The sequence below is a fragment of the Monodon monoceros genome, unplaced genomic scaffold (assembly GCF_005190385.1).
Source record: "Monodon monoceros isolate NGI ecotype Baffin Bay Population unplaced genomic scaffold, NGI_Narwhal_1 Super_Scaffold_11, whole genome shotgun sequence".
NCBI classification, from domain to species: domain Eukaryota; kingdom Metazoa; phylum Chordata; class Mammalia; order Artiodactyla; family Monodontidae; genus Monodon; species Monodon monoceros.
The window spans coordinates 59,778,986-59,792,729 of NW_021703767.1; the positions used below are offsets into that span (position 1 = coordinate 59,778,986).

Here is a 13,744-nt window from a genome sequence, read left to right on the forward strand (position 1 = left end):
CTAAATTTCTGTGTACCTAGTAATATCATTTCAAAATATACAAAGCAAAACTTGCAGAATGGGAAGAAGTGTACAAATTCACAATCTTTGTGGTAGCCTTCTCTATAGCTAATAAAATAACAAACCAAAAATTTTAAATGTATGTACAAGGTTCCCCCACTGTGTGAAAGTAGAGTGTTCCTGTGAAACCTTTTATAAGCCAAATGATATTAAGCAAAGAAGCAATTACCTTAGGACACATCTTGCTAACAGATGCACAGAATAAATTGAGATAAGGCACAGAGGTTCCCAGACATAATTCACAGCTATGGTGGCTTGATGCTGAGATGCTGAGTGTTGCTCCAGGGAAGGCGGTGGCAGTGCCACTCTCACCGCTCAGGGTGCACACTGCAAAACAAACGCTGAACACTGTTTTCGCTTTTCATCTTTTTTCATAAAAGCAAAAATCTTCAGATTTCTTTCAGTTAGTGTAGTTTTTTTTTTTTGGCATCTTTATCGGAGTATAATTGCTATTCAATGGTTTTTGGCTGCATTGGGTCTTTGTTGCTGCACGTGAGCTTTCTCTAGTTGTGGTGAGCAGGGGCTACTCTTTGTTGAGGTGCATGCAGTAGTTGCAGCACGCAGGCTCAGTAGTTGTGGAGCACGGGCTTAGTTGCTCTGCGGCATGTGGGATCTTCCCTGACCAGGGATCAGACCCATGTCTCCTGCATTGGCAGGCGGATTCTTAACCACTGTGCCACCAGGGAAGTCCAAATTCTGTGTATTTTAAAACATCATCATTCTCTTGATTTCTATAGGTTTGTTATGATCATTAAAATAAATTCTTGAATTAAATGCTTGAAAAAAAAAAAGTAAAAGAACTGAAAATAAAATTCAAAGAAAGTGGAAGTAAGTACTAAAATAAGAGCCCAAAACAATGAAATAGAAAGCAAATTAACAATGGACAAAATCAACCAAACCACAGGTCAACTATTTAAAATGACCAGCATTCTTTTTATAATTGTCTTCTAAAAAATAAAAAAGACAGGCAAGCCCACTGGAAAAAAAATAGGCAAGAGACTTAAACAGACACTTCACCAAAGAAACTATACAAATGGTCCAAAAACATAACCTCATCAGCTGTCAGAAATGCAAATTAAAACCATAATGAGATTCCACTGCACCTACCAAACTGCTATACTTTGAAAGGACTGACAACGCAGTTCCACTCCTACTTATATACTCAACTCCTAGATACATAATTGTGCTATTCATTCGAGGAATATCACACAACAATAAAAACAAACCATTTTTGTACCTAACAACGTGAATAAATCTCACAAAGAAAATGTTGAGCAAAAGAAGCCAGACAAAAGGAATACACACTGTTTGATTCCATTTATATAAAGTTTAAAAACAGGCGAAACTATTCTGTAATGTTAGAAGTTAGGACAGTGGTACCGTCAGGGAGGAAAGGAGAAGCACACGGCTATGTTTACTTAGTGAGAATTCTTTCAGATATATACTTATGTCTTGTTATCTATATGTTTGTTACACTTCAATAAAAAGATTAATTTTTAAAAAATAAGAATATTTTAAAATATATACTACTTTTTGGCAGCTTATTTTTCTGATCAGAATGTTCTGCCCTATTATAAAGCTCTCCTTAAATTTTCTAAGGCAGTTTATCCTGAAGTCTGTAGCCAGTGGAGTTGCTGATATGAATCAAATATTTATCTTGGTCCTCTCTACACCCCTTGACGGTGTATACCCATAGATACAGATGGACAGATAGATTAATGAATGGTCAGAAGGATGGTGAAGTAGTTACAGCATTTTTTTTCCAAGTCCCTCCATTAATTTTGGTGTAGAAAAAAGTGATGTGATAATTTCAAGAGCAAAGAACCAGCCCCCCAAAAAAGGCAGAAAAAGATCAATTATATGAGTCTCTAGGAGGGAGGTTTGAGCATTATAGTATATACATTTTTAAGGTTCTCCAAGTGATTCCAATGTGCAGCAGAGTTGAGAACAGCTACCTTTAAGCAATTTCTAAATGCGGTGCTTGTGTTTAATTGTGTTAATAACTAAATTAATTTGTGATATTAAACAGTATGGGAATTCGTACTCATAATTTGAAGGAGGTGGTAGCACTTTACCCGAACAGAGTGCATTTTGAACTTTGGAGAAGCACTGCATTTACTAACTGGTCTCTGTGTGTCTGACCTGTCGCTGTCACCTGGTAGCAGTGTACTTGAATTCTAGGGCTGGTATCTGTGAGGCTAATTAGACCCTTTGGAGAAACTGAATTCTGTGAAACTGAAGCCATAAGGTCACAACTCTGTGAGAGGGTTATTGAATGATACGCATGTGGTGAAACTGCAAGTCTATTCCCTCATATTGTTTTCTGTTTCCGCCTCTCACGATGTGACCTGACCTCAGCAACCAGACATGCAGAGCATTTCAAAATGCACACAGTTACCAGGGGTTTTATGCGAATAAGATAAGCCCGAGAAGAGATGGTAACTAAGATATATGTGTCTCTTCCTCCCTGGCTCTGGATTGTCCCACACCAGCCTTGCTGGAAACTCAGAAATCCAGAGGACGATGGTAACAGGAAAGAGCTGAGGACTGTGGGGAGATCTGAACTCAGGTATAGAGAGAAACACTGAAGAACTCAAATTTCCCAACATTGCAGTTTCTGTTGTATGTTTTTCAGTGGCAGACTACAAGCGTTTTTTTTTTTTTCTAGAATCATAAATTTTAAGAATAGAAGGAACTTTGGGAATTGAATCCACTCATTTCATTTTTACAGATGAGCAAACTGATGCCCAGAGAGGTTAAGTGATTTGTCCAAACTCACACAGCCAGGAAAGGCCAAAATCAAAATTAGATTCGACTTCTGACTTGCAGTTCTGAGCTGTTCCCACTATACCATGCTATTTTTACTTTCTGTTTAACACCATCCTCCTAATTTTTGTTGCCCTAAATATGTTTCTCAATTCCATGAAGCATTTATTTACTTAAATCCAGCTTAAAAAATTAACTTCTGCCTTAAAGCATTACTCCGTGCCATCTTAACTCTCCCCCACCTGCCTCCACACATGCACATACACCAGCTTTGCCCCTGCTCCTTTTCCCAGACCCCATTGCCCTGGCGCTCAGTGCTGCAGCGTGTGAAGTTGCAGACAGGGAACAGCAGGAGGCTGCAGGAACAGGCAGGCACCTGCTCCTGGGGTGGGAGGAGCCTGGAAGGGCTGTTGGGAATTCTCTGGTGATCCAGTGAATAGGACTCCATGCTTTCACTGCCGTGGGCCTGGGTTCGATCTCACAAGCCATGTGGCTCGGCCAAAAAAAAAAAAAGATATCCCCAAGAATGGAAAATGCATGACAGATAGTTTAAAAAGAAAAAGAAAGAAATTTAGACAGCTGTCTATGTTGTGATATTTGTATGGATAATGGATTTGAGGGGGACTCGACTGGATGCAGAGAAATTAGAAGGCTGATGCCGTGGTCAAGATAAATAATGAAATGAACTGAAGAATTTAGAGGTGAAGTTGACAAAACTTGATTGGATATTCAGGGTAAGGGAAGTGGGAGAGTCTAGGATGACCATCTAACTTGTAGATGGTGGTGCCCCTAAGAGAAAATGAGAATTTTGAGGAGGGAAGGAAAAGATAAGTTCACTTTGGGACATGTTGAACTTGAAGTGCAGTGCCTGGCAGAGTGTTGAACTTATACAGCACGATGCTCAGGAGAGAGGGCTGAGCGACAGAGAGGCCACTGAGTAGAAGCTTCAAGAAGGCTGGTCCCTATGGTGCCTGAGGTGGAGTTACAGGAGGTAAGGGGAGAAACAGGCAGTACGCAATCCTTGATCTTTGAGATATTTTTGCTGCACCAGGCAGTCTAGACTTCATCTTTAAGGTTATGGGAGCCACTAAAAGATTTTAAGCAACAGAATATCAACAGGTCTGATTTTTGAGATGACTTTAGTAGCCGTGTAGAAGATGAACTGGAGAGGAGAGGGTAGAGGCACGTAGACAAATCAAAGGTTTGAACAGAGAAGAATTAAAAAATTATTAGGACCTGAACATATCATGGTAGCAACAAAGTTGTAAGGGAGAAAAAGAGTCAAGTAATACACATGGGGATAATTCACAAATTCAAAAAATACATGTGGCAGAATCAAAAATATAGTCTTACATGAGTACTTGAAGGCTTCAACCCTCCTCTAGCCTTCTAAGTAGGGATCTTGAGTCTTTGTTTTGAGAGTTTTGAGTGCGATAGCTCAGCTACTGTGCTGTGAAAAGTCATAGATTTTTGAGGAAATGGATGAGTAAAGAGGCTTTTAGACCATTTTGCTATATGTCATCCTATGTAATGGCCCTTTGGTATTTTGGGGTAGAGTACAGTGATTTACATTGTTTTTCGGGTTTTTTTTTTTTTTTTGGATGCTATACTGAGCAAAGACAGTGCCTCAGGTGGGAGCAGGTGCATCCAGGTTACATTTACACTAATAGAATCAGTAAGACTTGGTGAGCAGTCAGCTGTGGAAGGGATAAAAAGGGAATTCAAGACAACTCCAACAATGATGTCACAAGTCAGGTGAGGCTTATCGACAGACGTGGCAGGTCAGGGTCAGGGAAACGGGAGTACATTCCATTTTGATCATATGGAGTTTGAGATGCTTGAGGGCCAGTGAAGTGCAGAAGCCCAGCAGAGAAACACTTTTCTGTGACTGGAGCCCAGGAGATAGCCCTGGGCTGGACATGGAAACTTGTGATTCACTACCATTGTTGTGGTTTTTGTGGCAACTGAATATTTATATATATGGATTTTATGGCAATTATAATATATATAATTATACATATATGAATGAAGATGTATGTGGCTAAGGAAAACGAGGAGATCAAGAACAGGACTGTGGGTCACATTCTCATATAAGGGATGGTCTGAGAAATAGGAGCTCTCAGAAGAAGCTGACTCGTCATAGTCAGATGTGTGGAAGAAAACGCAGGAAAGCAGGGGTCACAAGCCCACGGGAGGAAGTTCTAAGACAGAGGAAGTGGCTGTGAGTGTCAACTGTCACAGACAGGTAAAGAAAATTAAGAACTAAGTCACTGGATTTAGCTACAAGGAGGTGACTGCAACCTCAGGGAGATGGTGGAAAAAGAATCCTGACAGCAGTGGGGAGAGGAAAGCATGAATGAGGGATTGGAGCAGAGCACTCTTTGAAGAGGCTGGTTGTGAAGGAGAAGGATATAGAATGACATCAAAGGAGAGAAATTTGGGGAAAAGAGGGCAATTCTGGGGGGTGCTTTTGTTTGTTATTTATTTTGAAAATGGTTGAGACTAGAGTATATTTATAAACTAAGGAGTAGAAAGGCGGATAAAATTTATAGGAGAGTTGGATTTTTGTAGAAGCAACGTCCCAGAGGAGGGAAGAAAAGACAGGATTTAGCACATGCGTGGAGAGTTTATACTTCAGCCAGAGCCTTGAGGTGGAGGGTTACAGATGATGGAGGGTTGGGGAAAGATTTGGGATAAGCAAAGGCAGCTCATGACAGATGGCAGTAAGGAGATAACAGGAAATGATACTCTGAAGTCCATAGTCCAAGTGAATAACCAGTGTGATTTCCTTCGACAAAGTGAGGGTTTTCAACGCTCACTGTGCTCTGTGCTGGGGGCTTGCTGTCAGAAGATAAATATGATGCCCTGAATCTCACAGTCCTCTCTGTACTCACCTCAAAAACGACTTAGTTTTTGTCTCTGCCTGTCTTTCCACTTACCCTTTCTTCCCATCCCCCCTTCCTTTTCCTTCTGTTTTATTACTCTCCTGTAGATACTTCTCCCCCTTCTCTCTCCCTTCCCCATGGGCCCTTTTCTCCCTCTTCTCCTGTCTCCCTTCCCTGCACACCCATCTCTCTTGACTCCTCTGTTCCTTTTCTCTTTCCCTCTCCCTCAAACTAGCCAAAATGAGGAAACAAAATTTGCTTTTGGGTTTTCTTATTTATTGAATAAACCTTTGTTTCCTGTGTTTAATTTTTTCAAATAAGTCGAAAATTGTGTACTTCCTTCTCTAAAACTAAAGGCGTACGTGTGTCTCAATTAGATTTGTTCTGTTGCTTAATGACACCTGTTAAAATAAACCTTCCCCACCTCCACTGAGGCCCATGGGGAAGGAAACAGAACCTTTCATCTGCAACAGGCACCATGTTTATTTTGCACACACTGTTGACTCCATGAGAAAGAGAAGACTTAACTGTGATAGTCTTAAAGAAAATAAAGTGTTTTCAAAGTTTGTATGTGTTGTACTAGTAAAGCAAACATAAAGAACAAGAAAAAAAAAAAACCCAGAAAATTCCTATCAATGTCCACACATTCAATGTTATAACTGCAATTCAAATGACAGGGGAGAATTGAAACACAAATTGCTGGCCAAAGAAAACTGTTTTCTCCTGGAAATCTTACACTGTCTGTTGCCAGCCAAGAAAATCACTGTCCTCTTTGTTCCCCTGACCTGGAAACAAACAGAATTGAGGGCCCCGTGTTGCCCTGGTAATAGCAGATGACACTCCCCACACGCTGAGAGCCACACACGGCACCGCGGGTCCTGACTCTGGCTGTGGAATCTCAGGAGAACACACACAACTGGATTTGACACCGACTTTGGCTTCTCTAGGTGACTTAAGATCACGAGTTACTAACCATATGTCAGCAGAACCAATCCTTGACTCTGATGATGATTTCTATTGAGAGTGAATATATACAAATTGCAGCCATTGCTAAACTCTAAGCCTCGTCTGCTCACAGCCTGAATTGTTTGTCATTACCTTTAGAAATAGTGCTCAAATTTTATGACTTCTAAACAACGCCTCCAATTATAAACTTCATGCTTAAATGTCCTGACATGCCCTTTCTAAAGGAATCTTTAATAAAAATTTTAAACTATTTAATTTTTATAAAAGGAAAATTAGGAGTGGAGAGAAAGACTCCTTAGCATTGGGGGATAAAGCTGGGGAAGGACCCCAGAAGAAGTTCAGGTTCAGGTTCCCAGAAGTGCAGGTCACACTGGACAGTTGGGATCATGACGCTCCCCGGACGCAGGCACTGAGAGTGCAGTGGGCATGTGTGAGTGATCTTCACAACTAAAAATGAGGCAAGAACCAGAAAGAACAAAAGCCCCAAACAGCCCTTACATGACTACAGAGGAGAGCAAATTTCTCTTTGTTTTCCAGTCTCTTGAACTGTTCACGTATGTTCCTTCCAACAGCACCCTGTGCTACAGATGTATGCTTCCCACATGCTCCCCACACTGTCCTTTCCTCAGGGCTGGATCATTTCTGTCTTTCACAGAAGAATGAAAATATCTAATAAAATAATTCGCAGCGAATTAATAATTGGAGAGAAAATAACTTCATTATATTCTTTTGGTGGTATGTGCAATGCCTAACCCAAAGAGGACACAACCTTGGAGGGAAATGTAGACAACTGGGGGTGCTTGGGGGGCAGGAAGAGTATGCTCCTATCCCTAGAGACCCTCCCATGGTGATTATCTATCCACCACATTTTTTAAAAAGTGATCTTTTGCCATGGATACATCAAAATTTGGAAGTGCTATCTGAATTATGCAAATGAACCTCAAACCTTCTTTTCCTCTCCCTTTCAGACCACTTCTGACACCTAAACCCTGTACTTGATTGTAAAATCTTAAGAGAATACAAAGATAAATGTGTCTATAAAAGTCAACAAAGTACTTACTTGTATAGGTATGACTTCATGGGTTTACAGAGACATAAAATTGATCAGTTCCCCAATTTGATCATTCTTGAGAGTTGAAACCAAGTTCCCATGCAGCACACTTTGTCACTTTTATGGGCCCAGAACTCCTTTCTCAAAGGGTAGGGCTTTCCTTGCATCTAGTTTAAGATTTTTTTTTAATAAACAATTTTTGTTTGCTAACTTATGCTTTTCTTTCACTTTTCCCACTTTCCCCTCTCCCCCTTATATTTCTCAGGACAAATGTTGCCTTTCACTTTACTGCCAGTCCCTCTCAACCCCAGGTAAGTGAAGGGCTTCAAGGTTATCATGATTCTTCCTGTTGGTGTTACCCAAAGAAACCATGGTAGCAGGTAGAGTTAGCATGTGATGTTGCCCTTGATCTTTCACAACATGAGTTATATTTGTACTTTTGGAATGTTGTTCATGTAACTGGGATTTTAGACACACTTTTAACCTTATCACTTGAATTGGTGTAAAATGGGAGGCATGAAGTATTTGCAGATGTTCCTTGGCTCAACCTTCATTCATAAAATTGTGGGCCTACTATGTACCAAGTACAGTGATAGATTGTACTAGGTGCCAGGGATAGAAGGATGAAGAAGAGACAGGTGCAACTTCTGCCTTCACGGACCTTATAATCAGGATGGGGGTGGGGAGACAGAGAATGGAAGACCACCACTAAACAAATACAAAAATAATCAATTGATCTGAAAGTATAATAAAAATGAGACAGATTTTAATTTCCGCAGTGTTATGGGTGAAATTAATTAGTTTCTCCTGTCATTAAGAAAGAACAGGAATGCTGACAAAAATTATTAGAAGAATTAGATATTTGTGCTGTGCTCTCCATTAGGCCATAGTCATAAACAGACTAAATAGATGAAAACTTTGATTGACTTAGGCTGCTTTTCTGGTGACACTTCTAGCTACCTTCCTTTCTCCTCTCATAGCTTCTGAAAGAGTGAAGTTTATGCAATAGCAAGTTTAAAACAGATTTATTTAATGTCCTGGTATTTATTATAAGTCTTCTGTAGGCTGTAATGCAACTTTGTCAAAAATGGCTTTGGATGTACTGTACTAAAACTGGGATTAACATATTATATGGATAATGTTGTAAATCTGTTACAACCACTTGTGAGCTGGTGAATATTTAACAACTGGTTCTTAGAGTGAAAGCCCTGTTTTGTAGCATCTGCCCATTTCTGCAGTGTAAATACCTCCACTCTGGCGGATTTCAAGCTGCCAGCGTGACGTCATTGAACACAGAGTTTGGAATCGATGTGTACAGTCAGCTCCCCAGACCTGCAAGAGCCAACTCCAGCACACCTTGAAGAGTTAAATTTCCCATCAGTGAAAGCCTCCACAGTGCATATATGCTGCCACCCAGTGACAGAAGAGGACTAAGTCCCATGATCCATTGCCCTCAGAGTATTAGCCACTTAATTCATGAAATATTTGAAAGCACTGGTTACTAGGGGCAATGGGAGATATCTATATAGAAAGGGAGGGGAAAACTTGTACCCCAACTGCAGAAAGAGTACAGTCTAATAGTCCTGTTGAAAGCTATAATAAATATGATAGAAATATCATACTTATTTATTTATAAATATCATTTATTTATTTATTTATAAATATAATATCATTATATTTATTTATAAATAAATATAATAAAAATGTGTGAATGTCGTGATGTACTTTGTAGACTGAAAATCAGTGATGATTATATATTATAGCTTCTTTCAATTTTAAAAAAGTATTAAACACTAAAGCCCAAATAATTTGTATATAAATCACAAACTAGAGTAAAATATACTTAAAACAAACTCATGAAACAAAACAGAAATTCTTTGACATCTCTGAAAGTCTTAACTTTACTCATAACTGTTCCCATTTCGGCCTATATTTTATATCCTCTTCAACTGTAGAAAAAATTTTCTGTTCCTGTAAGTCCACCCAAACTACTGCACATACTCAGACAACCTGAAGCACCACAGTCTGCCTCTATTCCTGTAGATAGAAGCAGGTTACAGAAACTGGATAGATAATCAGGACACAAGATGGTGATTTTTAGACTAAATTCCAGGCATTGCTTTGGATCCTTGTCACTTGCTTCCTTCTGGTAAAAGTAGATTCTCAAGGCAAGGGGTTTATTTATTTGGGGTTTATGGTAATTTAAAGGTAAAAAGCGATTAGTAATACCTTGGTATACAGATAAGGCTTCGGTAGATGTCTACAGCTTGCACAAAACCAACTCCTAGAATATACAGGCATATATGTGATGCTCATTACTGCTAATAGTAACCATAATAATGCTTTTGAGTTACAAAGTATGGTTCCCCTAAGAACCATGAACGCCTCTTGGGAAATCCAGAGTATTCACCTTTGGAAGAGCCCTGTATTATATGTATTTGAATCAAGCTCCAAAATAAAAGCGCAAAAATGGAGTGGCTTCTTGAGAGTGTTGCCATCTGTTACAAGGCATGAACAGACTTCCAAAAAGCAGCGTTAATGGCACTCTTTAATCTTGAGATGATTTTTTTTCCCCTTAAGAAGGCTTTGGATTGTTGAAAAAGTTATATTTTTATTGCTCTGGTTCTCAGAATAAGGTTAATAAAGAGGATGTGGGAATGCAAAATGAAGTTTTCACGGGCTTTGCTTCTCCTTTAAAGTGATAGATTTACTAAAGCCCTAGGATAGGGGTTTGCTTTGTTTGTTTTCCTCAAAATTTTAATCGTATATTTCATGTCAAGCTTCTCAACCAGTTTCTATATTTATAACTACTGGGCAGAAGTCCCCTTTCTTCATTATTAGCAACATGTTTAAGGCTTAGAGTTAATAAATTTTTCCAGTGGATTGATAATCTAAGTAGGTAAATAGTGTAACTTTTGTCTATTATAAATGTTTCCTTATTCTGATGATATTGGAGAAATACTTCTGCCCAAAATTGTGAACGTATTTCAGGAGGCTAGATGCAGGGCTTGGTCTTTGAATCTAAATGTCATCTCACTGTATTCCAGCCAGGAAATAGATTCTTTGGCAAGAAAGTCTAGGGGAAGGGTGGGTCTAGTGCTAATTCTTGCCTGTGGGAATGTGGTTAAGATTCTTGAAGAACAGGCTTACCTGCTTTTCAAGGAGGAGCTTCATGTTTCAAAATGACCCCACAGAGGCAAACCTTGTCTCCTGTCACATTTCACATATCTCTAATTCAAAGGGTTGGGGGCATCTTCTTAAGTCAAAATTAGAATGAAGTGTAGCCAAGTTTAGTTGAGAAGGAAAAGCCAGAAAAAATGATATGGCAATATTGTATGAAATGGCTCCTTGCTCTTGTTCACTGCTGTGTTCCTAGTGCCTGAGCCCTGCACAGAGCATTTGCTCAATATGCAAGAGATGAATGGCTGACTGAATTACTGGAGGTTTACTGAGATTTACATCTGAACTTTCTGCTTAATATTTGAGGAAACCACCTTATTCATGGGAAAATAGCTTGAGTTTTTGACCATAAACATTTCTTAACATTAACAAATCCTGTCTTTCCTTTTTTTATTCTTAGTATTTTCTATACAAATTTCCTGAAGATGTGGAGTCAGTTATCATTAAAGTTGTGTCTGAAATGGCTTATCCATGCTCTGTTGTCTCAGTCCAGAATATCATGGTGAGTCTTCATAACCTGTCAACCTTCCAATATGGAGTACTATATTGTCCCAGGATAAATGAGAGAGAAGGGTGACCACCATGTCATCCTCATGCTACATATTCCTGACAAAACTGCTAAATAATAAAAACAGTATCTTGTGCACACAAGTGGGCAGTCTGTGCTTGTAGACATTGATCTGGGGAGATAGAGAGCAGTTGACTCCTCACCAAAATAAACAAAGGAAGGAAGGGAGGGAGGGAGGATTATGACAGAGAGCAAGGAAGACCAACTTGTGGGCTGCACAAGAAAAACAGAAACCTGTTTGCTCTATTTTTTAAAATTTTTATTGTGTCATTAGGCCCTTTCTGTTTCATAAGGTGTTAAATAAAAAATGGGAAAGGTGTGATACACTTTAAGATGATCTTTTCAGTTCTCTTTGATATAAAGTGACCTTGACTTCAGAGGACAAGGCACCAAGTTTTAGGAGGACTATTTCATGACTGTTCTGGGGGAAAACTCTTCATGGTTTCTGGCTCAGTAGGGACCCCCTCCCCTGTGATCCAGGTGGCATGTGTGGTATGTATACTATGACATTAGTGATGCTTTCCTTTTTTATCCCTCATGCATGTTACAGTGCCCAGTGTATGATCTCGACCACAATGTAGAATTTAATGGTGTCTATCAGTCCATGACCAAGAAAGCTGCCATCACACTACAGGTGAGACATCGCTTCTGTGGTTGTTATTGTCAATGATAGTGCACAGTTTATAATCAGATCACCTACTGGACCAGTCAGGTTACCTGCCGGATTTAGAAAAACCTAAGGGATTACCGCTCACTGTGTGCCTTGAATCTCTTTCCTTTCTGATTGATTTTAAAACAAAGATTGCTACACCTGAAATCAAAGCCTTGGTGATAGTAGACAGTGCTACTCTACCAGGTGCTCCGTTCCCCTTGGGGAATCTTGGGAACCTGTGATGCAGTGGGACATGTGTCTGACAGATTGCTTAGAGAAGTAAGGGCAAAAGATTCCAATCTACCCAATGGGGGATGCTGGTTTAGGGTAAAGTTTACCTGATCCATTTAAAACAACTAAATGTATTCTACTAAAACAATATTTTTAATCAACTATCTTTCAATTGAAAAAAAACATATTGTAACCAAAACATAACTTCAACTCTGGACAGAATGGACAGGTTCAAAGGAATATGAACCACATTTGTGCAGAAGTTTGCCCTTTTGGTATGATAATTAAATTATTATTTCAATGGTAATTTTATAGCAAAAATGTACAGACATCATGTCAGCATATTTTCAAAGAGATTCTGTCCCTGGCTTTAGAGCGGTACTTACTTGGAGTACGTGCAATTTGATCTGTTCTCTAGGTAAGGAGATACTGTTTATTGAATAGCGGGCCATGAATGAGGAGAGGTTAATTATAATTTAGGTATCAGACCAAAAAACTTCTACTAGTCAGGCTTTTATTTTTAATGTCTCAGATTCGATATCTCAAATATCTGCCCTTGTTTTTAGTATTTTTTCTTCCTTAGCACATCAGCATTATGTGGTCCCAAATTTAAAAAGACAAAAGAATAACCATAGTAGGAAACTCAGATTTTACATCATCTGGACACTAAATTAATGAAGTGCAAATCACATCAGTACATTCCTACTTTCAATATGTTTGGCAACAAGTTATTACTTCTCTTTTGGACCCATGATTCAGTACTGGGCCATTTTCTCAGTGGGTTAAACATAATATCAGAAATTTGGGGATAATTAAAAAGATCAGAGTTGTATAAATATACTGGACCTTAAAGATTATCTTGTCAACCATGCTTCATTCATGGATAAGAAACTGGGACACAGAGAAGCCCATGTAGAGAAAGTCAAAGCCAGGACTGTAACCCAGGTCTCCTGACTTGAGTCTTTGCTTCCCTAACGTAAATTGTTTATTTAACCGCTGACCGTGTGACTTTTAGGAAAGTCATTTATCATTAAATTTTAAAATAATAAAAACTTAATATGTCCTAAAAAATAAAGTTTATTCAAGAATTTAATATGCAAGTATGAATTATTAAACATAGACTGTTGACATATATTTTATACGGGGTCTACTACAATTCTAAGCACTCAAGTGGGCACCGGACAGATTGAAATCAGAACACTCTATTTACATAATTTCTTGGATATAACAATTATTTTATTATGGATAACCTGGAGTAGATCATGGGAATGTGAGTCCTTTCTAAGGAGCTAGGGAGCAGAGGTGAACTTTACTTTTCTTCTCTTTCCTCTTTCTTTTTGCCCCCACCATTATATGGACTTTCTCCCTTCTTCTCCCTATCTTTA

At 39.0% G+C, this 13,744-nt stretch overlaps 1 protein-coding gene across 2 annotated transcripts in view; it reads left to right on the plus strand.

The window, feature by feature from the left end:
* The window catches only part of SIDT1 (SID1 transmembrane family member 1), an 87,038-nt gene that overhangs the window by 27,851 nt on the left and 45,443 nt on the right, over nt 1-13,744 (plus strand). For both annotated transcript variants that reach the window (XR_003792406.1, XM_029215049.1), the window contains exons 4-6: nt 7,994-8,039; nt 11,309-11,410; nt 12,027-12,110. Coding sequence is in view for 1 of the 2 variants with exons in the window: in XM_029215049.1 (XP_029070882.1) it covers nt 7,994-8,039; nt 11,309-11,410; nt 12,027-12,110 (232 nt within the window). In the remaining variant the exon portion in view is untranslated. The remainder of the gene's footprint in view (nt 1-7,993; nt 8,040-11,308; nt 11,411-12,026; nt 12,111-13,744) is intronic.